Raw genomic sequence first — 25,770 nt, 5'->3', positions numbered from 1 at the left:
TGTATTTCCGACAGATGTCCTCCGTATAAGAGCCATCCTTAAGATGAAACCACGAACGGGTGGCTTGGGTTCGAATAAAGTTATTGAACTTAGATTAACGAGGAAACGCCACGATTATAAAGGTGGTACCACTATTGGGGTGGAAGAGAGGGACTCTGTACGGATCCCAAAAGAGGATCTTAAATGATCTTAGAAGGATCAACTTTTGCCGATTTTTCCCTCTCTCCCTCCGATCTCCCCCTATTTTTTCTCTTTCAGGGGGTGATGTGCTCAACGGATTTGCCCGAGCACTCGGTTCGGTAGCAAACCCTAAGCGGTAATCGATTGACATCCATCTCGTGCTGCTAATCTTGGCTCCCAGCCCACCTCAGCTGTTGCCGACGATGACCAGGAGGAAGAGATCTTCCAATCCTGCGATCGGCCGTCCTTAGTTCCAGACTAGGTAGAATCTAGACTTATGCGTATGGAGGCAACTGGACAGATACCTGCCTGAGTCTCATGACAGTCCTGTGCCTCGTCCACGAACGATAGGGTTGGTCTCCTAACCAGAACAGAGGGTTCGCCGGCTTCTGGGGTAGCATCCACATTGGCGAGTCGGTAAGCTTTTCGTCCTGAGATGTTGTGTGTTGGCGGGTGCGTGCTTGAGCTTGGTCGGTCTTGGAGCCTCGGCGCTTGTCCACCACCATCGATCTCGCCCGGAGTCATCGTGGAACCGCATGAAAGGGAAATGCTCCCCGATGCAAGCCCGGGGACTCTCAAGTGCGCCATCACATGCTGGCAACTGATAGTCGTGGCCGTTCTTTTTCCCCCGGAGGCACGGAGTCATTAGCTCGTCACCTTGACGGTTGTTTCAGACGGGGGAAATCCCAGCCGCAAGCCCTAACTGACAGTTTAACGGCTCCATTTCATGTACTCTTTCCTCCCTTCTATTTTTACGCTTGTTCCACTATCGGAATTTTCCCGTCGCGGTAGACCTTCTATTTACAAATTGTTTTCTTGGCTGCCAAAGGGGCAAAAAAACAAAAAAAAAAGCGGCCTCGCGGTGGCAATCGCACACAGTCAGGCAAATTACGGGCGTTGACCAGCGGCAATCTCCGCCTCTTGGCCCTACATAGCTTCTGGTTTTTTCTGGCTCGGTAAAAACGCTAGAATAGACTACAGGGTTAGAGCATTGGCACATCGGTTGGCGGAAATTAAACCCCCGCTTGACAGCGTTGGAATATGGATTAGCGGAGCTGATGGCCGCACCCGACCAAGGGAATCTCGATTCTCATTTCAAAGGATTGCTAGTTTCTGGAAAGATCTTCAAGGCACTACGATTGCGGAGCATGTAGGAGGTCCACCTCAACCTGACCGAGTCAGATTGGCACGCTTATCAAACCGCTAGCAACGATGGCGGCGTCGAACGGCCATGGGTCTGGGTATACCGTGATTGGGACGCCGGATCTTCCCCTCTGAAAGGCGAGTCCAACCCTTATTAATCTCGAAACCCCCGTCTGGAGATGGATCCTTCTTGTTTGATGCTCTCCCCTCCGCATCTCCCCAGTCCACCACTTCTCGTCCAACCCGGCCGCGAGTCATGGCTATCTCCGCCAATGATGCGCCCAAGCTGGCCGGTGCCGTGATCATGCTTACGGCCCTGGCCTTCGTCTCCTACGCCCTGCGCGTCTACTGCCGAGTGTCGAGAAAATCGTGGAGTGCGGAGGACTGGATCATGACCGCCGCTGTGGTGCGTACCGACATGCTCTATGGAGGAAGAATGACGTTTTTGTTTTATTCGTACTGACGAAGCCCTTACAGGCGCCGTTCTGCGTGCTCGTAGCAGGCTGCCTGGGCGGCGCATACAACGGCATCGGTGTGCATAACAATATCCTGGCGCAGCCCGGGAACGAGATCTACCAGGCCCAGGGCCAGAAGGTATGCCGCCGATCAAATCAATGCCAACCTTCCATTGGCGACCATTGCGCTCATGACCGTCGCCTCGCTAGTTCTTCCTTATCTTCGAAGTCGGCTATGTCGCCGCTATCATTCCCATCAAGCTCAGCATCAGCTGGATGTTGATCCGTGTCGCCGAAGGCCGCAAGATGTACATTTACATCCAGTACGGCATGATCGCCATTTTTGCGACCATGAATATCATCGCCTTGATCTTCATTCTCATCAACTGCATTCCCGTCGAGTACGCCTCCCTGCCCACCGCCGCGGCCTCCGCGCAGACAACTGACCCCGCGCAGAGCCAACTGGGACAAGAGCCTCCTTAAGACAGGCGGCCACTGTCAACCGCCCTATGTGCTCGCGGACATTTACTACGCCACGACGGCCGTCAACATCGTCACCGACTGGGTCACCGCCATGATGTGCGTCCTTTATTCTGTTCTTTCGCGGCGACCATCGCTAACAGATACGTACCAGGCCAATTCCGCTCCTATGGCACGTCCAACTCGAGCGCAGCGCCAAGGCGTCCATCATCGGTCTGATGAGTCTGGGTGCACTGTACGTAGCCCTAGCCCACGCCCGGCCCCCTCCGTCATAGCCCTCGAAACATACTGACGCAGCAACAGTGCCTCGGTCTCCGCATGCGTCCGGCTCAAGTACACCGTCAACCTGACCAACCAGGCGGACTTCCTGTTCGCCGTCGCGAACGTCGTGATCTGGGGTTTCGCCGAGAACGCCCTGGGCATGGTGGTCGGCAACGTGGCGACGCTGCGGCCGCTGTTCCGGACGGTGCTCAACAAGACCGTGCGCAGGAACTACGGCAGCCGCTCGTACGGCCGGTCCGGGTCGCGCTTTGCGCCGGCCTACGAGCTCTCCGGCAACCGCAAGGGCGACGGGAGCAAGTTCTCCACGGATGTGCGCGAATTGCGCGGCCACAATCGCGATAGCGAGCTCAGTGATGGCGATAGCCAGACGCAGATCATTGCGCGGGACACGCCCAATGCCCACATCATGGTTAGCCGGCAGGTTAATATCCAGTACGAGTAGGGAGGGTTGCTTGCTGTATCCGTAGGGAGGTTATTTGCTGCTTGATAGAACTAGATGTGGGTCTGATGTACACCACCTACTATGATAATTAATTTACTCAAAATCCAAAAGTCTGAATCGATGATCTTGCTGCGTATGACATTTGCATGCATGCCCAACGTTCTTCCTTCCTGTCCGTAGGGCAGTTCTGTTGACCCTGCAGGACCACTCCTGCATGCAGGGATTACTCGGCGGGCTAGATGGTTGAAATGGAAAGTCCTGTTGGTTCCGGTGGTACAGTCTGAGGGTTTACCATAGCGATACCAACCACGGCGACTCCAAAGAAACGGTTCGATGCAACTGATTTTCAGAAAAGTATGGAGAAGAAGTTCCCCAGGGGCGAAAGACCACTTTGCTGACTAACGGTGGTTACTTTCAAAGGTCTCCAAGCCCTAAACATTGAGATAGGCAAAGACGAATGGCTACGTGAGGCCGTTCTAGGCCAGCGATTTGCCATATTTTCTGCCACACACCCGCAATCTCTGCCTATGTATGCTCCGTCCGGCGTTGCACCCATCCAATCAACCCTGTTTTTCCCTGTCTTCGTCGAGGCTGACGCTTCTACATGCTCAGTCTCAACCTTTGGTCGCTCTGGCTGTTGTCTCTGCCCACGGAATCACAGCGCCGTCCACCACACTGTTTTTGAAGTGTGTAGCACATAAATCGATACCTTCGCCTGGCCTCTTGTGATGGCAGAGTATCTTGAGATAGACAATAGTCTGGTAAGGACAAAAAAGTGCTTACTTTGGCATCTCTCTCTTCAAGCCACATATGTGGGCAGCCATCTGTTTGCCAATACTCAGCTAGGGGGCATTACCTTTGCAAAGTAGTCCATAAGTGAACTGCCAAGAATGACCGCAGTTGAGAGCCTAGGTTTGCCAACGGTTTCGCTTGTCCGCTTGCTGTAGCAATGAACACCCCGGTTATGTCTGGAGCTTGTTGCCCAGCCATTCTAATATCCACCCTTGTTGGCCCGCCTGAGTCCCTGTCCTCAGGATGGCCAAAACCATCTTCTCCCCCACGAAACTTTTCAACATGGCAAGTGAATTTTTTTCCCGCCCGGGCGCGCATAAGCTAAGCCATTCACTAACTAGGAGGACTAACATAGCTCTGCCCAGCTCCCAGAGAAAGCGTTAAAGCGAGGATTTTATTTGATACCGCCTCACATTGAGTTGGTGGCTGCGAATTCAAATGGGTTTCCGATCTGAACACTGCCCTCTTTGTGTTGCAGGGGTATTGCATAATATGACTAGACGTTCAAAGTGGAGGCTGTGTACAAGCGCCTTAGGGACTATAAGAGCATGGCCACCCACGAAAATGCTCCCTCACACGATAATGGGCTCCTGACAACATAATCGCGCACGACTAGATTTTCTCGCTTATATCTAAGCCTCGTCCTTACTGACTTACTAAGGAAATACTATGGCCGAAGTATTTGGGATTGTTGCGGGAGCTTTTGGGGCTTGTTCACTGGCGCTTGAATTATTAGAGGTCACAAATTCTGCGCAGCGTTATTGGAGGCGCATCCGTGACCTCCCTTCCGTTTCTACAGAAATTTCGGACAGCCTCGGGAATATTGAACGACTTCTCACGGCTATCGGGAAGTTGGCTATCCAAGAGCCTAGAGATCGTGATGTAATCGCATGTTTGGAACGCAGCAAACCCTCATTGGAGAGAGTCAAAGATATTATACAGAACGTCGAGGCAAGGAAGCCCAACGGGCGGTCGCGAAAAGTCAAGGATGCGTTCAAACGTGCTGCTTTGGAGGAACAACTCTCAGCGGCACGGGCATCTCTTAGGGAGACAATAAATGACCTGTCTCTCGCTCTGCTTGTTTCACAACTGTAGGTAGATCCGTTTCTACTCTGTACTCTCGACTAAGTTTTGGTTATAGTCAAACTTCTTTCCAGCAAACTTTGGCTCTTTCCAATATGGAAAGAAAGCTGGATGAATTAAGGATGGAAAATGCAGTGATTAAGACTGGCGCGAACTCCAAATGGACAGATGATACGGGCTCACTTGAGGTCATGTGTAAGTTGTACTGATGTTTGGAAAATGAACTTGTGCCATCCCTACCAGTTGCTGTCCGAACGCTAATGGAGCCACTGGATGCAGCTTTGCCCATGAGTTCCCAGTGTATTTCCCTACGAGAAAATCGTCTTAGTATCTCTTGTCGATTACAGACTGATGAAGATTTGGGGTCGCAAAGCAGTCAACCTGATTTCAACCAAATTGCCCATGAAATACCTCAACGTTCCCTGAGGCGGGGCGCACACCATGAAGTCTTCCGGATCAGAAGCCAACAGTTCAATCTTTTCTTGGGAATGCTGTCTGTATCAATCTTGAGGAAGCAAAACACAGCAAGCGATTCCAGAAAAAGGCCACAAAACACGTACACAGAGATAAAACTCAGATTTGCACCTTCAATGTTCATCTCCAAAGCGTTTATAGCAAGGCTCCACGCAAGCACAACTGGAGGATTGAACCTGTCGCAAAACCTAGCAACAGTGCGAATCGTCCCAAGCTACGAGGGCATATTTCTGGATGTTTGTCATGGCGATGTCACAACAGTGAAGAAAACATTGGAAGAGAGAAGGGCTTCGCCGAACAGTGCAGACAAGTATGGACATTCTTTAATTGCTATGGTGAGAATATCCAAACCTGGGTTTTATCAAATAGTAGGCTGACAGAAATTTTCATCTTGAAGGCGGCTGGGAACAGCCATCTTGAACTGGTCCGTTACTTCCTTGACCTTGGAGCGAATACTCAGGTTGTTGATGATAATGGAAGGTAATTTCCCTTAGTCTACAATCGCTTGCCTTTAGTTCTAAGTGACTTCTACAAAACAGAAATCCTTTGCAATACGGGTGTTACCTCAAAGGAGGTTCACTCAATGAAGCAGATTGGGAAATTCTACGTTTGTTGATAAAGAAAGGCCAGATTGATCCTTGGACACCCGACTTCACTGGTCAAAACCTTTGGCACACCTTCTGCCAGACTCGTCGGCCATGCACTGAGTTTCCATGGAGATTAATGGCGACTGAATTCTTACCGATCCTGGATGATCAAGACTGCTTTGGTCGCACCGCTCTCTTTTTTATATCCTCGAATGCCAAGGCCAGCCTTGATGTTTTTCAATGGCACCTGAAAAACGGAGCAAGCCTATCGATTTCTGCGAACGGGCGTCTCCCACAGTGGGACGGACTTACCCCTCTCCATGCTGCTATCGCCTCTCTTCAGCCCCGACGTCCTAGATCAAAATCAGAACTGCCCGATGTCGACTTGGCAGAGATTCTAGCCCATGTGACCCAATTTTGGAAGGATAGGGGGCTGATTTATAATGAAGATGATCGCATCAATCAGAGAAAACGAATTGAGATGCTCATTCAGCATGGTGCTGACTTGTTCGCGACTTCAGAATTATATGGAACACCGACTGATGTTGCCAGGCTCACTGGAAACTTCGATATTTGGACCAGTTCTTTGAAAAATTGTGGGATCAATCCGAAAGAAGTCTTGGCGACAGATAAGAAGATTGAGCGCAGCAAACGGTTTTGGGTGACAGATCTTCTAACACGCGAACAGAAATTTGAGAAGCGGAAACTCCAACAGTTCTTCAATGACATCTTCTGGGTTCTTGACGACTTTCAGGTCTCAGAGAACGCAAGCGGGATCGAACCCAGGGTGCCTGGAGCTCTGCCGGCAAATCCATTGCTTCTGAAGACAAAGTCGTACAGAGAGATACTCCATATACTCCGTTCTTCCCTCATCAACGCATTTCATGTGGACGAAGAGAATCAAAACTTTGGTAGCCGAATTCTCATAAATTTTGAGTTCTTCGACGGTGCTTACCACGCCGACTTCTTTGAAAACACCCACTACTACGAGATCTTAAAAGACGATTTTCTGCTTTACAACAAATTACACCGATATATTGAAATGGTAGCCGCTATTGCATCTGCAGATGCTGACCTTGAAGAGCTGGAGTGGAAATCCAACCACTACAAATACTATCCTCTTCTGAAATCAATTGCTGCATTCTATTTGGATAAAACCTTTCGCTTTCCTCCGCGCTATTGTGCCGGGAGATATATGGATGACACAAATGAGGCCGAGCCAAGTATACCTGGATCATGGCCTGCAGGTTAGGCAGGTAAAGAATAGGGAATAGAATGTGGTTTTCTAATGCGTTGCAGCCTTCGAGATACTCTAAGGAACGGTTAATATTGTTCGCAAGTATCTTTACCGGCAACTCAATGAATTTGAATTACCTGAAAAGGTGGTCAAGGGCGTATTGATGTGATAAACGACATCATTGAGACGAGGGGGAGAACACAACGCTATACTTTGTTGGACATCTATTGACCCACGGCCCTATATAACAGCATAAACGCTGCCAATCCCTTAACTACGCAATCTCCCATATATTAATTAGCACATAGGAAAGCAATGCGAGCCGGATCTGGCGCTCCCCCTGCCGTCCTGTAGAAGACATGTTTATTTTTGTTTTGTCCCTGTTATGAAATAGAAATACTGGTCAGTATATACATAGTGCTGAAGGAACTATGAATTTCTGTTTCTTGTTGTTGAACGTTAGTATAGAACCTACTATACTGTTCTTAACCAACGATCATCTAATTTAAAATCCTCTCCATGATCTCGATTCGCGTATATGATATAGAAATCAGAGGTAATGTATTCGTTGAATTTATTTCCATACGACCTGTTAACACTCGGCGGACTCCGGCTCGGCGAACGATGAATAATGCCGGCAATTCGTTAGTGTCATCGCTGATAACGAGATCGCCGAACCCCACATATATACCTTTTTTCTCCCACCTCACCTTCTTCCACCCGCTCAAACACCCTCCATCTCTCATACACTGGCATCATGTCACACTCTCACTCCCATGACGGCGGCGTTGGCCACTCCCACGACGACTTCGGCGGCCATGGCCATTCTCACGAGATTCTCGACGGTCCCGGCTCGTATCTGAACCGGGAGATGCCCCTCATCGAGGGTCGCGACTGGAAGGACCGCGCGTTCACCATTGGGATTGGAGGGTGAGTCAACACACGGTGCATGTTTCGTGAAAGCATTAACCATAAATGACCAGACCCGTGGGATCCGGGAAGACCGCGTTGATGCTGGCTCTGTGCCATGCCCTCCGTGACGAATACAACATCGCGGCCGTGACGAACGACATCTTCACCAAGTGCGTTTCCGTCCAGAGCCACTCAGGACCACCCAACTAACCAAGTTGCCACTGCAGGGAAGACGCCGAATTCCTCACTCGCAACAAGGCCCTCGCCCCGAACCGCATCCGCGCCATCGAAACCGGCGGCTGTCCCCACGCCGCCGTCCGCGAGGACATCAGCGCCAACCTTCTTGCGCTGCAGACCCTCCAGAAGCAGTTCCAGACGGACTTGCTCCTCATCGAGTCTGGTGGCGACAACCTTGCTGCGAATTACTCCCGCGAGCTGGCCGACTTTATCATCTATGTGATTGACGTTGCCGGCGGAGACAAGGTGCCGCGCAAGGGCGGTCCCGGTATTACGGGATCGGACCTGCTTGTCGTCAATAAGTGTGATCTGGCCAGCATTGTCGGCGCCGACCTGTCGGTCATGGAGCGCGACGCCGCCAAGATGAGAGAGGGCGGACCCACCGTGTTCGCCGAGGTCAAGAACGGCAAGGGCATGCAGCATATCGTCAACTTGATCGTCAGTGCCTGGAAGGCCAGCGGCGCGTACGAGCTGAGCCTGGACCGGTGGAAGAACGGAGCTCCCCGGAACTCGGGGAGCGTGGACCAGTAGATGGTCGTGGGGAGGATGGCTTTGCCGAGCCGTGTATATACCTGCTACGCTGATCTAATGACTCTCCTTTTATCACGACGCCAAGAACTGTACAGCTTGATTCGAAGCAATTTAATTAGACATGTAGGCTGGACTTTTATCTCATTTACCCCGTACCGGCCAAACGCCTGGAAATGCAGTGTTATATCATAAGGTTGACAAAGAGCAAAAGAATCGGGTATCTCGCACCACACAGGATCAGATATCCTTCTTGGCGAACCGAGCCAACGCAGGCCCCAGGTCCTCGCGCTCGGCGCGCAGCCGCTCCTTTGCGCGAGCCGCATGTTCCTTGCGGAGCATCTCGGCCTTGACGCGCTTCTCGTCGATGACGTTGCGCCGGCCCTTCTTCCGGAGGTACTTGCGGAGCGCGCTGTTGCGGCCACGGCCGCGGTTCTTGAGCTTCTCGATCGGGTCCTCGGGCTTGCGGTCGAGATCGCGCTCCTCGCGGCGTTTCTGGTCGCTGATGGTGTCCAGACGGCCGATGAAGTTGGGGTCGAGCGAGATCATGTCGGGCTGCAGCTTGTGCAGCAGACCCTGTACCTCGGCCTCCTGGCGCTGTTTCGTGTTCTCGTAGGGGTTCGCCTCCAGTGCGTCGAAGTTGGGCTCGCCCGCGCCGGGGACCAGGATGCTGGCGAACCCCTTGTCGTGCGTCACGCCGAGGACATCCTCATACGGACACCAGCGCAGGCTCTCGATGCGTTGCCCGTCTCCGCCCCACGCCATGTACGGGCTCTGCACCTTGCCCTGGTCGGCCGTCGCCGCGTCGAACAGCCCCCGCCACACGCTCACCTGCGTGCCCCAGCCCACGGCCGTCAGGCCGCGGTCGCTGATCGACACCGAGGCCCCGGGCTGGTAGCACGAGTACGAGTGCACCTCGCGGAACATGCGGATGTCCCAGACGTTCATCTTCATGTCCTGGCCTGTCGACACCATGTACCGGCCCTGTCGGTCGACCGCCATCGACCGCACGGGGCCGCGGTGGACGAGCGCCTTGACGAGCGGTGTCTGCGAATTGGGGGACCACAACGTCACTGTGCCGTTCTGGTGGCCGGCGTGGAGGATGGCGTTCCACGGGTTTTGGCAGAAGGAGGTCGGGGCGCCCATGCGGGTGGGGATCTCGGCGACCATTTGGCCGGTCGAGGTGTCGGTGTATTTGAGGTGGCCGCTCATTTGCTGCATCCTGTTAGAAACGTCCTGACGAAGGAATGGAACGTGGAATGGGGGATACTCACCACGCTGGCCAGCAGGAAGTGGTACGGCAGAAATTCGAGATAGAGCGGCTCGAGATGCCTGCTCAGACAGTGTATTTCCGTCCCCGTGTGGTCGTAGATGTAGAGGTATTTCTTCTGCGCCACCGCAAAGAACTGATTATTATGGAGCCACCGAGCGTCGCGAACCGTCTCTCCCAGCTGCAGCTCACAGCCCAGCTTCCCCGATCGCCAGTCCATCGTCGCAACATGGCCCTTCCGTCCTGCAAGCAGCAACTCGCGGCCGTTGCGCGTGTAGTCGCAGCGATACGGACCTAGCTCCTCCAGCTTCAGCTCAAACCCTTTCTTTGCTGTCTCGATCCCGACACTCTGCTTGATCTCGTCCTGGCGGACCTTGTACGTCCGTTCGAGCTCGCCTTCGGGTTCGAGGAAACCGGCGTCGTGTTCGAGGAGGATCTCCGCATCTTTGGCCTGGAGCGCGGCGGCCTTGTACTTGTTCTCGATGGCCTTGAGGTTCCCGCGCAGTTTCTTGTCGCGAATCCCATGCAGGTTGACGGACTTTCCTCGTCCGTAGGTGTTTTGCGCCTCGGCGAGTCTCTTGCTCTCTTTGCGCTTGGAGGCCGACGCGACGGCCTTGGAGGGCGGTTCGGCCATCAGACTGGTATTGAGGGGGAGGATGGAGGCGAGTGCGAGATTTGAGGCGAGATGTCGTCGGAGGTGGAGGAGGAGGAGGAAAAGTTGCGGGCGAGATAAATCTGATGCCAAGACCGACTTTTTTTTTCTCTCCCGCAAATCTTCTTCGCTTGTCGCCCGATCCTCCACCACAAATTTCCTCCCCCAACAACATCCTTCCAGGGACCGTCCAGGCTGGAGATTCTTCTCTCTGTATAGAATTCGCCCCGATAGAGCAATCATCCTGGCCTCCCTTCCCTTCCGCTTCAAAGGGTCCGCCACTATGGCGCCCACGCAGACGGTGCATCATCACCGCTCAACCACCAAAACCTCCCACAAGGCATACAAGTCCCGTCATGCGTCCAAAAGCTCCATAAAGGACAAGGAGAAGGGTATTTCGAGCTGCATACCCGGACAATAGGCTCGCAACAGTCACTGACGTCCTCCAGGCAAAGTCGAGCGAGCCGAGCGGGGCACGCGCAAGACCCCTCATCAACAACTCATGACCAAACTCGATCGGAGGAACCAGGCCCGTCAGAGGCAGCAGCTGAAGCATCAGGAGAAGTCCCAGGCTACCAGCATCTTCTCCGGTCAGAATGGTGCCCCCCGGCACGTCGCCGTCGTCCCTCTGTCCGTCGATATCAATGTCGCCTCTGTCATCCAATCTCTGAACGAAAGCGTGGATGTCACGGCCGCCGTTTCCCTGGACACCATCACTCGCGTGCGCGTCGACCGGTTCCGCCAGAGTCTGCAGTATATCCCCGCCAAGTACGACCTCATGAATGCGCTGGATGTGTGTCGCATGGCCGATTTTGTCGTCCTCGTGCTCTCCGCCGAGGTGGAGGTTGAGGAGCAGGGCGAGCTGTTGCTGCGGTCCATTGAGGGCCAGGGAATCTCCAACGTTATCACTATCGTTCAGGTACGCTGCATACCGACGGGTCCCGTCATGATTCTTGTGGTTTCTATTTACTAACGGGCCCTAGGGCCTGGAGAAGATCAACCCCGCCAAGAAACGCCCGCAGGTCGTCGCCTCGCTGAAATCCTTCATCAATCACTTTTTCCCCTCCGTCGAGAAGGTCCTCTCTGCCGATTCGAGACAGGAATGCTCCAACGCCATCCGATCCCTGTGCACCGCGACCCCCAAGGGCATTCGCTGGCGGGATGACCGGAGCTGGATGCTCGTCGAGAACGTCCAGTGGCCCGAGAGCAACGCCGACGTGGTGGACGACGTTGTCCTGACCGGAATTGTCCGGAGTAGAGGCCTCAAGGCGGATCGGCTGGTACATGTCCCCGGTTGGGGCGATTTCCAGGTCGACTCCATCACAGCCGCGCCGCTTCCCACGGCGCGAGGCAAGCGTGACGATGCGATGAACGTCGACGAAAACGGAACCACACAGACACTGGACACACCTAGCGCTGACCAAGACGATCTGGCTACGGTGGCGCCCGAGGAGATCGAGATGGAGGACGACACTATGTCCATGGCTGAGACCGACCGCAAGGGTGTTCTTCTCGACGACCACCACTATTTCTCAGACGACGACTCCCATATCCCCTCCAAGCCCAAGCGCTTGCCTAAGGGCACCTCCGAGTACCAGTCTTCCTGGTACCTCGACGATGTGTCCGACTCGGGATCCGACATCGTCGACGATGAGGAGGACGACGACGAAGAGATGGAGATGGACACGGCTGGGGCGCCGGAAGACGGCGTTTTCCCCGAACACAACGACGCGATGACGGAAGCCGGTGCCACGGAATACCCCCAGTCCGAGATGTTCCTCGACCCGTCGCCCGAAGACGAAGCCCAACAGCTGGAGGAGTACCGCGCCAGCCGGAGAAAGGAGGCGAACGAGGATCTCGAATTCCCCGACGAAATCGAATTGCATCCGAACGTCCTCGCGCGCGAACGTCTCTCCCGCTTCAGAGGTCTGAAGAGCTTCAAGACCAGCATCTGGGAGACGGCCGAGGACCGCCCGCACGAACCAGAGGACTGGCGGCGCCTGCTCCAGTTCGCCGACTACAAGGGCTCCAAGAACAAGACCATCCGGGAGGCCCTCGCCGGCGGCGTCAACCCTGGCTCCCGAGTCGACGTGCACCTGCGCGCGGTGCCATCGAACCTCCGTAGCCGCCCCCAGCCCCTCTCGCTCTTCTCGCTCCTCCGCCACGAACATAAGCACACCGTCGTCAACGTGAACATGCATCTGAACTCGAGCCTGGAGGAGCCACTCAAGTCGAAGGAGGAGCTTATCGTGCAGTGCGGCCACCGCCGTCTGGTCGTCAACCCCATCTTCTCCTCCAACGACAACACCCCCAACAACGTGCACAAGTTCGATCGCTTCCTGCACCCGGGCCGGAGCGCCATCGCCACCTGGATTGGCCCTCTCACCTGGGGCGCTGTGCCGGTCCTTGTCTTCAAGCAAAAGACCGCGCAGGACCCAGAGGCCATGGATGGCGCCGACGAGACGACTGGGCAGTCCGACGCGAGCCGTCTTGAGCTCATTGGCAACGGCACCGTGGTGGCGCCGGATCAGGCGCGCGTGGTCGCCAAACGCGCCATCCTCACCGGCCACCCGTACAAGATCCACAAGAAGGTCGTCACCGTGCGGTACATGTTCTTCAACTCCGAGGATGTCAACTGGTTCAAGGCGTTGCAGCTGTGGACCCGCCGCGGCCGCAGCGGTTTCATCAAGGAGAGTCTGGGTACGCACGGTTACTTCAAGGCTACCTTCGACGCGAAGATCAACCCGCAGGATTCTGTCGGCATCAGCTTGTACAAGCGGGTGTTCCCGCGGAAGGCCCGCGCGCTGGAGGAGCTCCAGGCTTGATTTGCGTATTTACGTTGGAGGTGTGTCGTACGGCCGGCATGCGTGTTGGATGGATGATATGATACCACGGAATCGCCCTGCATGACTTGATGAGTTTGACGCCGGGGAGATTTCCGGCGCTAAAAAAGCACTTGAATTATATAGACGTCAATAAGTAGGTCAGACTTTAATGAGTTACGATCTTTCTTCTCCATTGCTATTAGGTGGAATGGACCACAAGGCCGTTAGTCTCAGTGGTAGCCTAACTCCATACATTCATCAAATCTACCATCCAAGCAAGACGGAAGGGAGCAAATTTCCGTTTATATAAACTCATAACATTCAGATAGGCAAGTAACAAACAACGATGGGAATCTAAGCGAAATCTTCTTCTTCTTCCTCGGCGGCGCTCTCGATGGTTTCCTTGACCCGCAGGAGAAGCGTCGTCTTCCACTTATCCAGCCGGCTCAGCCGGTCATACTGCAACAGCTTGTCCGAGAAGTCCTGCTCCTTGCCGTCCTTGATCGCCTGGATCAAGTCGCTAAGCAACTGGAATTCCCTCGTCGTAGGAAACTGGTTGTCGATGTCAGAGTACATTTGCAGAGCGCGGTCGGCGGTGACTAGATCCTGCGAGGGGGTTAGCATGGTCCTTTCTCGACTCGAGTAACACTGGGAACACCGACCTTGGACGCCATGTGACAGATGCCCGCCTTCAGGAAGTACTCGTTGACGGAGTACCGCATGAGACGGTTGTCGATAGACGAGCGGGCGACGCGTTCGAACAGATCGATGGCCTTGTGGTAATCTCCCTCGAGGGCAGACAAATCGGCGACCTTCAAGAAGTACTTGTTTGCGAGCCTACCCCCCGCAACGTTAGCTCCTCTCTCCACAAAACCACGTCACAGGAACACATACGCTTCAGCGTTGTCACTCTCGAACCATTCCGCCGCCTTTTCATAGGCTTCCAACGCTTGTTTCATATCGCCCAGTTCCATCTCGTACAGCTCGGCCAGATGCTGCTGCTGCGTAGCCGCACGTCGCAAGTTCCCCTTCAGCACGTAGTGTTGGATGGCGGCGGAGAGTACGCGGGCGGCGTCTTCGGGGTCGGACTTGCGGTAGACCTTGAAGGCTTCCTGGAGGGTATTGGCGGCGTCGTCCGGCTCGTTCAGGTTCTGGGTCTGGATGGAAGCGGCCTTTTCGAAGGCAAGACCGGCTTCCTTGTCTGTTTGTTTGGCGGGTCAGCTCGGGAACACAGTTGGAGCTGAATATCCGCTCCATAGGGTTGTTGTTGGTGGAGGCGTGCGTACTTTGCTTCTGGATGCGGAATGCATTCGCTGCCTGGTTGTAGAGATCCGCGGCATTCTCATACTTCTCCGTGCGACCGCCAAAGAAGCTGAAGCCTCCGGATGCACTGCTGAGAGCCTTTTCGGCCTAATAGGATAGAAGGTGGGGGACATGGTCAGCTATGTTGTGCATTGCGGATATGGCGGGGCGGGAGGGGAATATATGCCATAGGTTGCCTGGACTTACTCGCTGGAGTAGGACTCGGGGATCTTGAGACATGTTGGTAAATGTGAAGAGCGTGGAGGGAGAACAGCGACCCCAGAGGAGGGATGGAGAAAAACAGGCGAGGTCAGAGAGCGGGGAGGGAAGAAGCAGAGAGAGGGAGAGAGATGAGATCACAGAAGAGGCGAAGTTGATGATGTTCTGTCTGTCTGGGAAGGCGGTGGACGCGCTGTTATCGTTTCCTCCCGCAACTTCTCACCAGCACATCTCCAGCTACAGAACAACCGGCACTGGTCTACCGCTTGGAATCTCTTGACTACTCTGCAGTCGTTTCTTTGTCTCAATTGGTGTGTCTACTACCATCCTTCCAACATGATCTCTGTCCGTCAGGCGTCCTGGCTGCTGAGATCAGCTCGCCCTCGAGTCGCGTCTCGCCCTCGAGTCGCGTCTCGCCCTCGAGTGCGCCATTCCTCGTCCAAGAATGAGGTTGATATTGATTCTATCCTGGCCAAACCCACCTGGTCGGTCCGTTCGCTCCTCCCCGACGAACACGCCGAGAAAACAACGCCGCCTGTGACTCCCAAACAGCTTCACCATCTCCTCCGTCTGTCCGCCTTACCCCAGCCGTCCAGCGAAGAAGAGGAGCGCAAGATGCTACAAACTTTGGAATCGCAAATCCACTTCGTAAAGGAGATCCAGCGAGTCGACGCGACTGGCGTGGAGCCCTTACAGAGCATCCGGGATGAAAGCCCGGAGGCCATGAAGGCGAACACCATAGGACTAGAACAACTTAAAGACGCCCTGGCTAAGGAACGGGTGGTCGGACGTAATAAGAGAATCCAGCGAGTGCAGACGCAGAGAAATGGACACCCCGATGGTGATGCTTGGGATGGTGATGCTCTCGGTTATGCGTCCAAGACCAAGGGGAAGTTCTTCGTCGTTGAGACTGGTGCTTCAGGGACAAACTGATCGTCCTCTAGCTGTTTCAGCCTTGCAGCGCGCCCTTATCGTTCGCTATGGCATACACGCAATGAAGTGCTGGACAAGTTGTTGCCAACATCAGCATTCAGCATCATTGGTGCCTGTCAATTTCTAGGCGGCTGAGTCAGCGGATGATCTCATCGGTTGCTGGAGACGTCGAGCGCTCCATCAGGTCTGAGCCCCTGGTTCTTTTTCTAATCGACGACCCAGGGATTGGATTGTCATCACAAACCTCGTTCTTAATCGCATTGATGTGGGAGAATCTGAAGGAAAAGGGCACCAGCCTGTTCAACTCGGAGCAGTCCGCAGCTCCCCCACCAAGCGACCGCGACCAAGATCTGACCACCATCTTGGACCGCTCCCAACGCGCGGACCTCACCCTACTGGTCGGGGAGATATTACATTGCATGCGAAATGGCATTGAAGAACAATTTCACAAATCGTTACCGCACAGCGATGACCATCATCAGGCAGATAGCAGCACCGATAAGGAGGAGACTGACCCTTTATCCACGACTGCGGATCGAGATGCAAGCACTACACAATCGCAAATACCAGCCGAGATCAAGCTTACTGCCCAAGAGTTAAAAGCTGAAGCTAATTCGCTCTCTCTTTTTGACGACTGGAGAGACTCCGTGGTTCTACGCATCGGCGAAGTGGTCAACAAAGTTGAAGAAGCCAGCGACCCGCCATCCGGAGCTCCCACTTCTCCTGCAAACCGCCCGTTACCTGCTCCACCCATCAAGGAGGATCAAGGTTCTCTGGAAAAGCTCCGTGAACTTTATCCTCCCGTGGACACTCCTCTCGCCAACCTACCGGGCGCTAAGAAGCTCCTAATCCTGCATTCGCTGCTTCTCCTCTTGCTCAGCCTTGAACACTACAATGCTCGATCACGCGTTCTCATGCTCTACGTTGCGTCCAGTCTTGGGCTGGATATCAAAATCCTCAATGAAGACGAAGTAAAGGTGGCACGTGGATTACTTGACACTGCTCTCCAGCTGTCTGCCAATGGGGATGGGCAAGGCCAAGGTCGCAGCAGCGATCCCACTCGAAAGTGGAAGGTTGGAATAGCCTCTGTCGTTGGTGCCACCCTGATCGGTCTTACCGGCGGACTAGCTGCACCCCTAGTGGCTGCCGGCCTTGGTACTGTCATGGGTGGACTTGGTCTTGGTGCGACAGCCGCTGCAGGATATCTCGGTGCACTGGCTGGCAGTGGCGTTGTGGTTGGTGGTCTCTTCGGTGCTTACGGCGGCCGGATGACTGGCCGCATGGTCGATAAATACGCGCGTGAAGTAGATGACTTTGCATTTCTCCCTATCCGCGGCTCCCGCAGGAGACTCCTGAATGATAAAGAGGCTGCACAGCAGGATCACAGGTTACGGGTCACAATTGGAATTACTGGCTGGGTGACGGAGGAAGACAATTTTGTTGTGCCGTGGCGGGTGATTGGACCGACGTCTGAAGTATTTGGACTTCGCTGGGAAACGGAGCCTTTGATGGACCTCGGCAATGCAATGGACCTCCTGGTAACAAGTGCAGCCTACGCGGCTGGCGAAGAGGTCTTGAAAAAGACAATTTTCGCATCATTGCTGAGCGCCGTGGTATTGCCTCTTGGCCTAATGAAGATCTCTCGTGTGGCGGCCAACCCTTTTAGTGTTGCGAAGGCGCGAGCCGACAAGGCTGGCGAGGTGCTTGCTGATGCACTGATCAGTAAAGTGCAGGGTGAACGGTCTGTGACCTTGATGGGGTATTCTCTGGGCTCGCGGGTCATCTTCTCGTGTCTGCAGTGTTTGGCGAAGCGGAACGCATATGGTCTGGTGGAGTCTGCAATTCTGATGGGATCGCCAACACCATCCGACACGAAGGATTGGCGCCGTATGCGGGCCGTTGTTAGTGGGCGTTTGGTCAATGCTTATTCGGATAACGACACCGTTCTTGCGCTGCTTTATCGAACCAGTAGCATGCAGCTTGGTGTTGCGGGGCTGGAACCTGTCGAGGGCGTGGTTGGCGTTGAAAATCTGGACGTGAGTGACATTATTAGCGGTCATCTACGGTACCAGTTCATGCTTGGGCATATTCTCCGACGCGTAGGACTGGAGAGCATCGACGCCCGCGAAGTCGCCCGGGAGGAAGCTGCCTTGGCTGCAAAGGCGGAAAGACAGGAGCGTGAACGGATTCGCAACGCACGTGAGGCTGGTGTTGAGCCTGACCAGGAGTCGGCTAAGCGCGTACTAGAAAATGGCGAGCAAGCTGAAGATGAAGAAACCAGGCTCAAGCGGGAGGTTGCAGACAGAACTCGGAAGCATCTTCCTCGTATGGAGCAGCCTGATGATGAAGAACATCGTCCACCTCTGCCTCCGCGGAGGAAGACGGAGGATTAACTGGATATAGTGTGTATGGTCTAGGATATTGGGCTCCGAGTTTAATCGTGCAGCTGGTTGATACCAATACATTTTGTTGTCTGATTATGTGAATATTGTAGGATTGTTAGGCATCTGACCAACTTTTTGAGTGACGCACCATTTTAGCGCTGATCTAGCCATTTCCTGCCTCTTTCACAGCCCTCGCAATGCAGGACAAGGTGAATTAATATTCATCTGTTTCTTTCTCCTGATACTCTTTTGTCCAGTCTTCTCGTTTGCAATAGGCTGTCTCGCCGCTGGCCGTCCGCATCACCAAATGCATAAGGTTGTGATCATACAGTGTTTATGCATTGAATTTCCATTCCAAGCCAGTGACATAGACTGGTATATTCACCCTAAAGGAGTGTTTATCGGGGAATGTCTTCTTTCATCTAGCTGTGGCTGGTCTCTTCACTTGTCGGAAATAGCACCTATATATACTAGTTCGAAATCTAACCAGGGCCACTTCTCACCAAGACTCTCCGAAATCTTTGTAGTACAAAGGCCTGTTTACTTGTGGACTTCACACAGCAACTAGTGCGAGTCTCGATGCAGTGCAAGGCAGAATCGCCTACCGTTTCAATGATCTTAGCCTGCTATGATGCGCGCTAACCACAGAGGACGAGGCAGGAAATAAAGAACGCGAGCATCTTGCTATGTTCGGAGACTCTGCACTCAAGATCCATCAGGCGACTGAGGACACAACTGCCAGTCACCAACAGGTAGGTTGACATGTACAGGAAGATAGCGTGGCCGCTGATGGTTGTGCGTTCTTACTGCAGCTTTTGAAAACCAGCTTATTACAGCTCATCGAAAGAGCTAACCTAGTGAGATTTATCCGCGTTGTACGTAGATCGAACACTGGTAGAATCAATACGATATACTACCTGCTACGTGATCCACACCACCACCACCACCACCATCACGAGAATGTCTCTACAGAAAATTCCCACAATGACTATCCAGTTCGGCATCAGCCACACCGGCCACTTCTTCAGCATTATCGCTTCTCCGACACATCCCGGACTCGGAGGACGGAGGTATCGCTCAACACTCTGCCCCAGACCGTCGCCAATGGGGGCTGGAGCAGTGCCTCCGGATGAGTATCTCCCCGGATATTGAGGTCAAGTAATGTGTCCGGGATATGAATCCCCATTTTGCAGTATTCCTCCTTAATCCACGATGTGTCATAATGACCTGGCCGCCATGGAGGCCGCCAGAGAGGGCCGCCCGAAGCTACCGATCGCTGTTCCGGGGTTGCTTTGCCCGAGTGATCGCCGACGAGGCTCTCACCGTGAAAACCATCCGAACCCGCAACTACCAGGCGGTATCGCTCTTAGAGCCGGACGTGTTCTGGGGGCTAACTGCCGGAATTTTCTTTAGATGATATGAAAAGCCAATTGTCATCAGTCTGAGATGTGAGAGGCACAGGGGAGTACTAGACGAGGGTGATGATGAACGCTGACAATGGAAGTCGTATCAACGCAAAGCATAAGCAGTGTGGAAGTCGCGGCCAATATGTGCTTCTGCCTCAAACCACTTAGAAGGTCCATCACCATTCCGTTTATCATCGCGTTCCATATAAGGCATCACGTCTCGCCTTATTCGGGTCTTGAAAGATTGCTTGCATGCCCCCCGCCCCTCAGGTCGCATATGGTAGTGGAAGGCTACCTTTTCTCTGTAGACGAGGCAGCGGAGGCCGAAGGAATCCCCACCCTGACAGAGAGCAGGGGCTTGCTTGAAAGACAAATCGGCAGAACAATGAGCCTAGCCGTCACTGTGCGAGTGCCAAGTACACTACTAGTACCGATGAGCATGATGAGGGGACCACTGTGGCCGCTCCCGATGCTGGGTGAGGGCTTGTTGATGTGGTGTCCCTTATCGGTTATCACTTTCCCTATAAAACTTAGGGCAGGTTTTCCCGGACCCCGCTTCTACAGCGTATACCCACTTGCCAAGTAGCGTACGAACTTCCCATAGTATGATAGGCATGAGTAAGTGTAGAATGTGGAAACTTTTAGTCGAGTGAGACTAACTTTGTAGAATAGATGAAACCGGCCTGAGTGACTTACCTTGTCTTGAACATTTAAATAGAACGAAGTAGAAACCTAGTCAAATTACCATTACTGCATATATCATCGAACTGTAAACCACGACAATGGCAATGACACCAGACACCCCTAGAGTACAAGTCCTGACTATACATGACATAGCGAAGGAGGCTAATAAAGCTCTTCCCGAAACATATCGACGTATGTGCGACCCCCTTGATTTGTGAGCTCATGGCTAATCTGAACAGACTATTACAATGACGGGGCAGGTGAAATGTCGACGTGCGCATTCAGTATACTGCTGTATCGTATGTATATTGACTGATCTAGGCTATTGGACAACGAAAAGGCCTACAACAGGTACAAGTTGCGTCCACGTGTCCTGCGAGATGTACACGATGTCGACACAACTACAGAGATCTTCGGGGTTAAAGTACAACAATAATTCAATGCTTTAATCCGGTGGGAGAACGACATTGACTTATCCCCTAGGTCGCAGCACCCTTGGGATTCGCTCCCACCGCAGCACACAAACTCGCGCATCCCATAGGCGAAGTCGGCACATCCCGCGTGGCTGCACGGAATGGCGTTCCGATGTGTTTGTCAACATATTCAACGACCAGTCTGGAAGACGTTATTTCCCACGGGATGGGGAATCCCTACGCTATGCAAGTGTCATTTTTCGACGATGCGGACGTCACGCATCAGTTGATCAAACGAGCCGAAAGTATGTAGCCAGTATTGTGGGACTATTATGCTTGCCCTACTGACACAGGAAAGGAGCTGGGTACAAGGCGTTGTTTGTGAGCGTTGATCTTCCAGTATTGGGCTATCGACTTAACGAAAAACGGAGCAAGTTCCGCTTCCCGCCACACTTGACCTTTCCAAATATCCAGCAAGAATCGGATGATCCGATGAAACATTATGGAGCGGGATATGGTACGAGAATATTTCCTCGTTTGTAACTATATGCTAATTAATAGACTCGACACTGACCTGGGAGAAGACAATTTCCTGGTTGAAGAAGAATACGAGGATGCAGATTTGGCTGAAAGGAAGTGCGTGCTTTACCTTTCGGGTGGAGATCGTACCTATGAAATGAGGCTGATGTGAAGATTACAGTTGTTTCTCCAGAGGATGTCCAGCTTGCAATCGACCATGGGTTAGACGGAGTAGTTATCTCCAACCATGGGGGCCGACAGCTTGATGGACAGTCATCTACTTTGGATGCACTGAGAGAATGTGGGCCTGTTGCACATGGAAAGATCCCGCTTGTACTGGATGGCGGCATCCGTCGAGGGTCGGATATTTTCAAAGCGGTCGCCTTGGGAGCGACCGCGTGTTTCGTTGGACGCATTCCTATCTGGGGACTTGCGGTATGGGATCCCCTCAATAAGCATTGATTATTACTTTGGCTCTAACTACAGAGTTGTAAAGTACAACGGAGAAGCGGGCGTTGGAGAAGCCGTCAGTATTCTTCTACGAGAATTCCGCGAGACCATGATGCATATGGGGTATGCTAATTGCGTGCAAGAATTATTGTTGAATGTTGTTGCTAATTTGGTTGCAGATGTCAAACACTTTCTGACATAACACCTAAGTGTCTTTCCATAGAAAGGGCGAACGGTATGATAGCCAGGCTATGATGCCGCAGCGTACCGTGAGGAGGGAGAATGAATTGTGCATCAGGCTTCGCCAGTAACTCCCATTCAGGTCACAGACCTGGAAACTCTATCACTTACGAAATCGTTGAATCTATATACATTACATGCGGAGAATAATGTTGTAGTACTAAAATTTGCATCCAACGAAGCGCGAGTCAGCATCTTTATCCCAACCATGCTGGTCTGCAAGATATTGTAAGTGGTGTTCCGAAGGGACACCATGCAGCACGCAACCTACAAATAGTTTTAGCGAATGACATATGCAACATTTGAATGGTTAACAATACCAAATTGCTTTTCCCGAGCTCCCCTCCATTGTCTGATGGACTTGCGTAGAGACTCTGTAGACCGCATATGCGGATTCGCGCCCGTAACCTCGGCATCCATATCACTCGTAATTGACTTAACATCGTTGAGCATCTGCGAAGTAGATATGTATCTTCCAAGCCACGCTTTCTGAATAACCGCGTCAAGAACGTCACTCCCTGTTCGAATTTCCGGCACGATCAAAGATCCATTTCTGTCGGCCATTAAACGGGGCTTTACTCCATGCTCCAACTGATAGATAAGGGAGCCCATTATGAATCTATCAGTCTTGTCCGAGGCCAATGATGACACAATGTGTGTAGGGAGGTGAAAGTCTGGATAAGGATAGGCAAGATTCGGCTTTCCAAAAGGACTGCATGTACTGAAATCACACAGGTACGCATAGCGTCCCATTGTGTCAAACAGGAGGTTGGCAATTCGCACGTCGGAATGTGCGATGCCAATGTCGTGAAGATGGGACAGTGCGGTTAGGATATTCATATACCATTGGACCCGACCGGGCTGGCTCGGAACAGTGACTTCAGACAGTTGTTTATATTTTCGGAAATATATTCCCTCTGGGTAATGTGTGTCGATTGCCTCGGCGATGTAGGGATGCGGGTATCGGTGTCTTTGAAGAATCTCAAGGACCGTTCGTTCATCGTTCGTAAGATTTGTATGGAAGATAGTTTCCGAGGCGTAGGACCATTTTGCCCAAGTTGAAGACGCCTCCGACGGAGGCGCAAAGATTTGGGAGCTCTTGAGGACAATGTCCTCGTCTACTTTGTAGACTTCCCCAGACGCTCCCTTTCCTACGGACTCTAGCCCGTATTGTTGTTGGCGCGGTGTGGTATGTGCATTGCAGTTGCATGTTGGCGCTGAGGCATTGATTGCAGGCGTGAAGGAAAATTCGACGGACTTTTCGGTGTGAATCGAGCTGTTGGGACTTCTTCGCACCAACAAATGGAGAACGATCGAAAATGGACGGCTGCAGTAATACTTCACTGCTGTCCACAATGGGAAGCAATACTGTCTTACGAGCATGGTTGGAACGGCGCCAAGGCCGACAATTCGGTAGGCAAGAGACTCCCAACGATTCAAAGAGGCCAACTCGGGACGTCTAGTACCGACCCTGGGGGCCCAACCATATGGGCAGAGACTTAAATATTATAACCCCGTAGTTAACAAGACCAGTCGAGACTGTCAACATACTTCAACCGTGGTTACACGGGGATGTAATGTCGAAGCCTGCTGGTGGTAACGTTTAGACTCATTGGCGTCATCGAGGGCTAGTGGAGACACGTGAGGTTCCGTAGATGCCTTCCACCACTCAGCAGCACCAAGTCGATGACAAGTGCCAATGAGATGTGCAGTTCTCAATGAACTGGGAGCTGATAACTCTAACTCTAATGCTGATAGCCTTTCCGGCCGGGCCAATTATGTTAAATACCAAAGATCTGTTCCGCCCTACCGCCATTCAACAACGGCGGTCACGCTACTTCTTTCCACTACCGTCATCGGCATTTCTTTATCTACCAGTTATCAGTATCACCCACTGCAATGTAAAGGTGGAATCATTGATATTCAGTATTTAGCCGGACTGGGATTTGCGGTCCCATTGTGCTGTTCTCTGATGGAGAAATTGTGGAAAGGCGCCATTCTCGTGGATAGAAATAGAAACAAACCCAAATCGAACGATATTACGGGATCATAAAATTCGACTGCTACCTTTCAATCCAATGATTTCGGTTTCTTATGATACAATTACCACACAGATGCTTTATCATGATTTATCGAAGCAAAGTTTGGGAACCCAATCGGACGAACCCGATGGAGCAACACTTTACAGAACACGCTTTTTATGACAAATGTTGACCCTGCACTGGCACCGCTGCCAGAAGATATTAGGCAGGGAATGATTCAGTTAGCTACTGCATCGGACATAGTGGGGATTGCGCACCTTGGGTTGGCTCCCGACATTATTCGCACCTCGGATGCAAGCACATCCCATGGGCAAGGGAAAGCACATATTCAATGTATGCATTGGATCTATCCATGAGACTTGGAAAATTTTGATTGATCTGGATAATAATATATCCAAATGACGTAGCACAGAGTTACCAATAGAATCACATCTAACTTTTGGTCCAGCTGTTGATCAGAGCTTGACTAAACTTACAGTTGCATGGCAAAGAGACCATTTGTCAGTCCACGATTTAGCCATCAGCATTCTTCAATCCTTATGATCGTCATAACTGTAGCCATTCTGGCGTGGCATCGTATCTGCAGAGATAGATAAATGGGAATCTCTCTATGCGCCATCTGCGTAGGTATCACTGTATTTCTGGTGTGCTCATCAAATAGTTCCTATATTATACCGTCTAAGTCTCAAGTAGTAGCAGTGTGGTCCACGGGGTCTGGGATCTGAATAAGGCCATTCCTTTGTTTTGTGCGCCACTGAATGGCTCTGAGGATATTATAGAGGACAGTAAGTGTAGGCATAGGAACACCATGCTTAGCACCTTCCCTTAAAGGCTCTCCCACAACGTTTTCATACTCGCAATATTGACCCTAGGACTGGTCAGCAAAGTGGGCTAGACAAATGAATCGGGTTGTAACAAACCTTCCGAATATCCACCTGCATACTAGGAGGATTATACATCGTGATTGGATCCATTGTGATCATCATATCCACAAGTTCAGCAGGTAGATCGTGTCCGCAGGCTTTCGCACCAGCTCGAATCTCTTCCATAGCCGGTCTAACCAAGCCATCGACTGCTCCATTTGCTAGCTGAATCCGCCCAGTGTCTAGGTCTGTAATTGCGCAGCATGAATTCAAACACGCGTTGTAGAGAAGCTTCCTCCAACGAGCCCAACCCACGTTAGGGTTATATTCCGGAGAGCATTTGCCACCCGCCCCATATATCTCCACAAACTCCTTAGCAGCGGCCTCCTGCGAGGCTCTGTCAATAGCCGGGTTATAGAAAGGCCCGACTGAAAGCTTATCGCTGTCTTCATGAACAATATCCCCTAGGCCGATTTGATGTGAACCGCAGAAGCTCACTCCCGAGAGCACAATGTTGTTGGGAAATGCAGCAAGAATGGGTTTTTCTATGTTTAGCCCGTTTTGAATCAACACGATGATGGAGTATCCTGGGCTAACGGCAGGTTTGATAACGTCCGCAACTGTTGGGGATACATCTGGGATGTTTTTTGTTGTGCATATAATGTACTTGTACGGAGGAATGTCCTCTTTAGAAACATCAGGGACCTGTCTAAGAACTTGGCGGGATGTTAAAATC

General features: G+C 52.4%; 11 protein-coding genes across 11 annotated transcripts; 7 read left to right on the top strand and 4 right to left on the bottom strand.

Moving 5' to 3' along the window:
* Nucleotides 1-379: 379 nt before the first annotated feature.
* BDV59DRAFT_32741 (uncharacterized protein) lies at nt 380-897 on the bottom strand. The gene has a single exon (XM_073696208.1). The coding sequence runs from the start codon at nt 766-768 to the stop codon at nt 439-441; it is 330 nt and encodes a 109-aa protein (XP_073547924.1). The 5' UTR covers nt 769-897; the 3' UTR covers nt 380-438.
* A 33-nt stretch (nt 898-930) lies between these two features.
* BDV59DRAFT_178543 (uncharacterized protein) lies at nt 931-3,091 on the top strand. The gene is made up of 6 exons (XM_073689791.1): nt 931-1,729; nt 1,801-1,917; nt 1,989-2,179; nt 2,235-2,357; nt 2,413-2,493; nt 2,562-3,091. Exons 1-6 carry the CDS (start codon nt 1,580-1,582, stop codon nt 2,980-2,982), a joined length of 1,083 nt encoding a protein of 360 aa, XP_073547923.1. The 5' UTR covers nt 931-1,579; the 3' UTR covers nt 2,983-3,091.
* A 1,266-nt stretch (nt 3,092-4,357) lies between these two features.
* On the top strand, nt 4,358-7,495 carry BDV59DRAFT_178540 (uncharacterized protein). The gene is made up of 5 exons (XM_073689790.1): nt 4,358-4,865; nt 4,916-5,052; nt 5,137-5,666; nt 5,729-5,811; nt 5,871-7,495. The coding sequence occupies exons 1-5, from the start codon at nt 4,444-4,446 to the stop codon at nt 7,168-7,170; spliced, it is 2,472 nt and encodes an 823-aa protein (XP_073547922.1). The 5' UTR covers nt 4,358-4,443; the 3' UTR covers nt 7,171-7,495.
* A 364-nt stretch (nt 7,496-7,859) lies between these two features.
* Nucleotides 7,860-8,937, top strand: BDV59DRAFT_178538 (urease accessory protein UreG). Its single transcript, XM_073689789.1, has 3 exons — nt 7,860-8,085; nt 8,139-8,237; nt 8,295-8,937. The coding sequence occupies exons 1-3, from the start codon at nt 7,913-7,915 to the stop codon at nt 8,833-8,835; spliced, it is 813 nt and encodes a 270-aa protein (XP_073547921.1). The 5' UTR covers nt 7,860-7,912; the 3' UTR covers nt 8,836-8,937.
* Nucleotides 8,929-10,821, bottom strand: BDV59DRAFT_32717 (WDR46/Utp7 family protein). Its single transcript, XM_073696207.1, has 2 exons — nt 10,107-10,821; nt 8,929-10,047 (listed from the first exon to the last, which is right to left on the bottom strand). The coding sequence occupies exons 1-2, from the start codon at nt 10,734-10,736 to the stop codon at nt 9,073-9,075; spliced, it is 1,605 nt and encodes a 534-aa protein (XP_073547920.1). The 5' UTR covers nt 10,737-10,821; the 3' UTR covers nt 8,929-9,072.
* Nucleotides 10,822-10,884: 63 nt separating this feature from the next.
* BDV59DRAFT_32697 (small subunit rRNA maturation protein TSR1) lies at nt 10,885-13,747 on the top strand. The gene is made up of 3 exons (XM_073696206.1): nt 10,885-11,146; nt 11,204-11,673; nt 11,738-13,747. Exons 1-3 carry the CDS (start codon nt 11,038-11,040, stop codon nt 13,577-13,579), a joined length of 2,421 nt encoding a protein of 806 aa, XP_073547919.1. The 5' UTR covers nt 10,885-11,037; the 3' UTR covers nt 13,580-13,747.
* A 1-nt stretch (nt 13,748) lies between these two features.
* sec17 (alpha-soluble NSF attachment protein SEC17) lies at nt 13,749-15,262 on the bottom strand. Its single transcript, XM_073696205.1, has 5 exons — nt 15,089-15,262; nt 14,866-14,989; nt 14,474-14,780; nt 14,242-14,416; nt 13,749-14,185 (listed from the first exon to the last, which is right to left on the bottom strand). The coding sequence occupies exons 1-5, from the start codon at nt 15,119-15,121 to the stop codon at nt 13,934-13,936; spliced, it is 891 nt and encodes a 296-aa protein (XP_073547918.1). The 5' UTR covers nt 15,122-15,262; the 3' UTR covers nt 13,749-13,933.
* Nucleotides 14,972-18,426, top strand: BDV59DRAFT_207955 (DUF726 domain protein; the record flags this gene model as incomplete). The annotated part of the gene is made up of 2 exons (XM_073695110.1): nt 14,972-15,993; nt 16,329-18,426. The coding sequence occupies exons 1-2, from the start codon at nt 15,437-15,439 to the stop codon at nt 18,424-18,426; spliced, it is 2,655 nt and encodes an 884-aa protein (XP_073547917.1). The 5' UTR covers nt 14,972-15,436.
* A 925-nt stretch (nt 18,427-19,351) lies between these two features.
* BDV59DRAFT_178531 (uncharacterized protein) lies at nt 19,352-20,299 on the top strand (the record flags this gene model as incomplete). The annotated part of the gene is made up of 1 exon (XM_073689788.1): nt 19,352-20,299. A coding segment is annotated over exon 1 (239 nt), but the record flags the coding sequence as incomplete, so codon positions are not given.
* A 306-nt stretch (nt 20,300-20,605) lies between these two features.
* On the top strand, nt 20,606-22,144 carry BDV59DRAFT_207952 (alpha-hydroxy acid oxidase; the record flags this gene model as incomplete). Its single annotated transcript, XM_073695109.1, has 9 exons — nt 20,606-20,699; nt 20,747-20,780; nt 20,829-20,931; nt 20,991-21,225; nt 21,279-21,437; nt 21,482-21,556; nt 21,621-21,874; nt 21,936-22,012; nt 22,069-22,144. The coding sequence occupies 9 exons, from the start codon at nt 20,606-20,608 to the stop codon at nt 22,142-22,144; spliced, it is 1,107 nt and encodes a 368-aa protein (XP_073547915.1).
* Nucleotides 22,145-22,289: 145 nt separating this feature from the next.
* On the bottom strand, nt 22,290-23,691 carry BDV59DRAFT_207950 (uncharacterized protein; the record flags this gene model as incomplete). The annotated part of the gene is made up of 2 exons (XM_073695108.1): nt 22,450-23,691; nt 22,290-22,396 (listed from the first exon to the last, which is right to left on the bottom strand). Exons 1-2 carry the CDS (start codon nt 23,510-23,512, stop codon nt 22,290-22,292), a joined length of 1,170 nt encoding a protein of 389 aa, XP_073547914.1. The 5' UTR covers nt 23,513-23,691.
* Nucleotides 23,692-25,770: the final 2,079 nt, after the last annotated feature.

The sequence above is a fragment of the Aspergillus ambiguus genome, assembly GCF_047715705.1.
Source record: "Aspergillus ambiguus strain CBS 117.58 unplaced genomic scaffold BDV59scaffold_16, whole genome shotgun sequence".
In the NCBI taxonomy this organism is placed as follows: Eukaryota; Fungi; Ascomycota; class Eurotiomycetes; order Eurotiales; family Aspergillaceae; genus Aspergillus; species Aspergillus ambiguus.
Note: the sequence above shows the minus strand (reverse complement) of the source record. Positions and strands in the feature narration are given on the sequence as shown.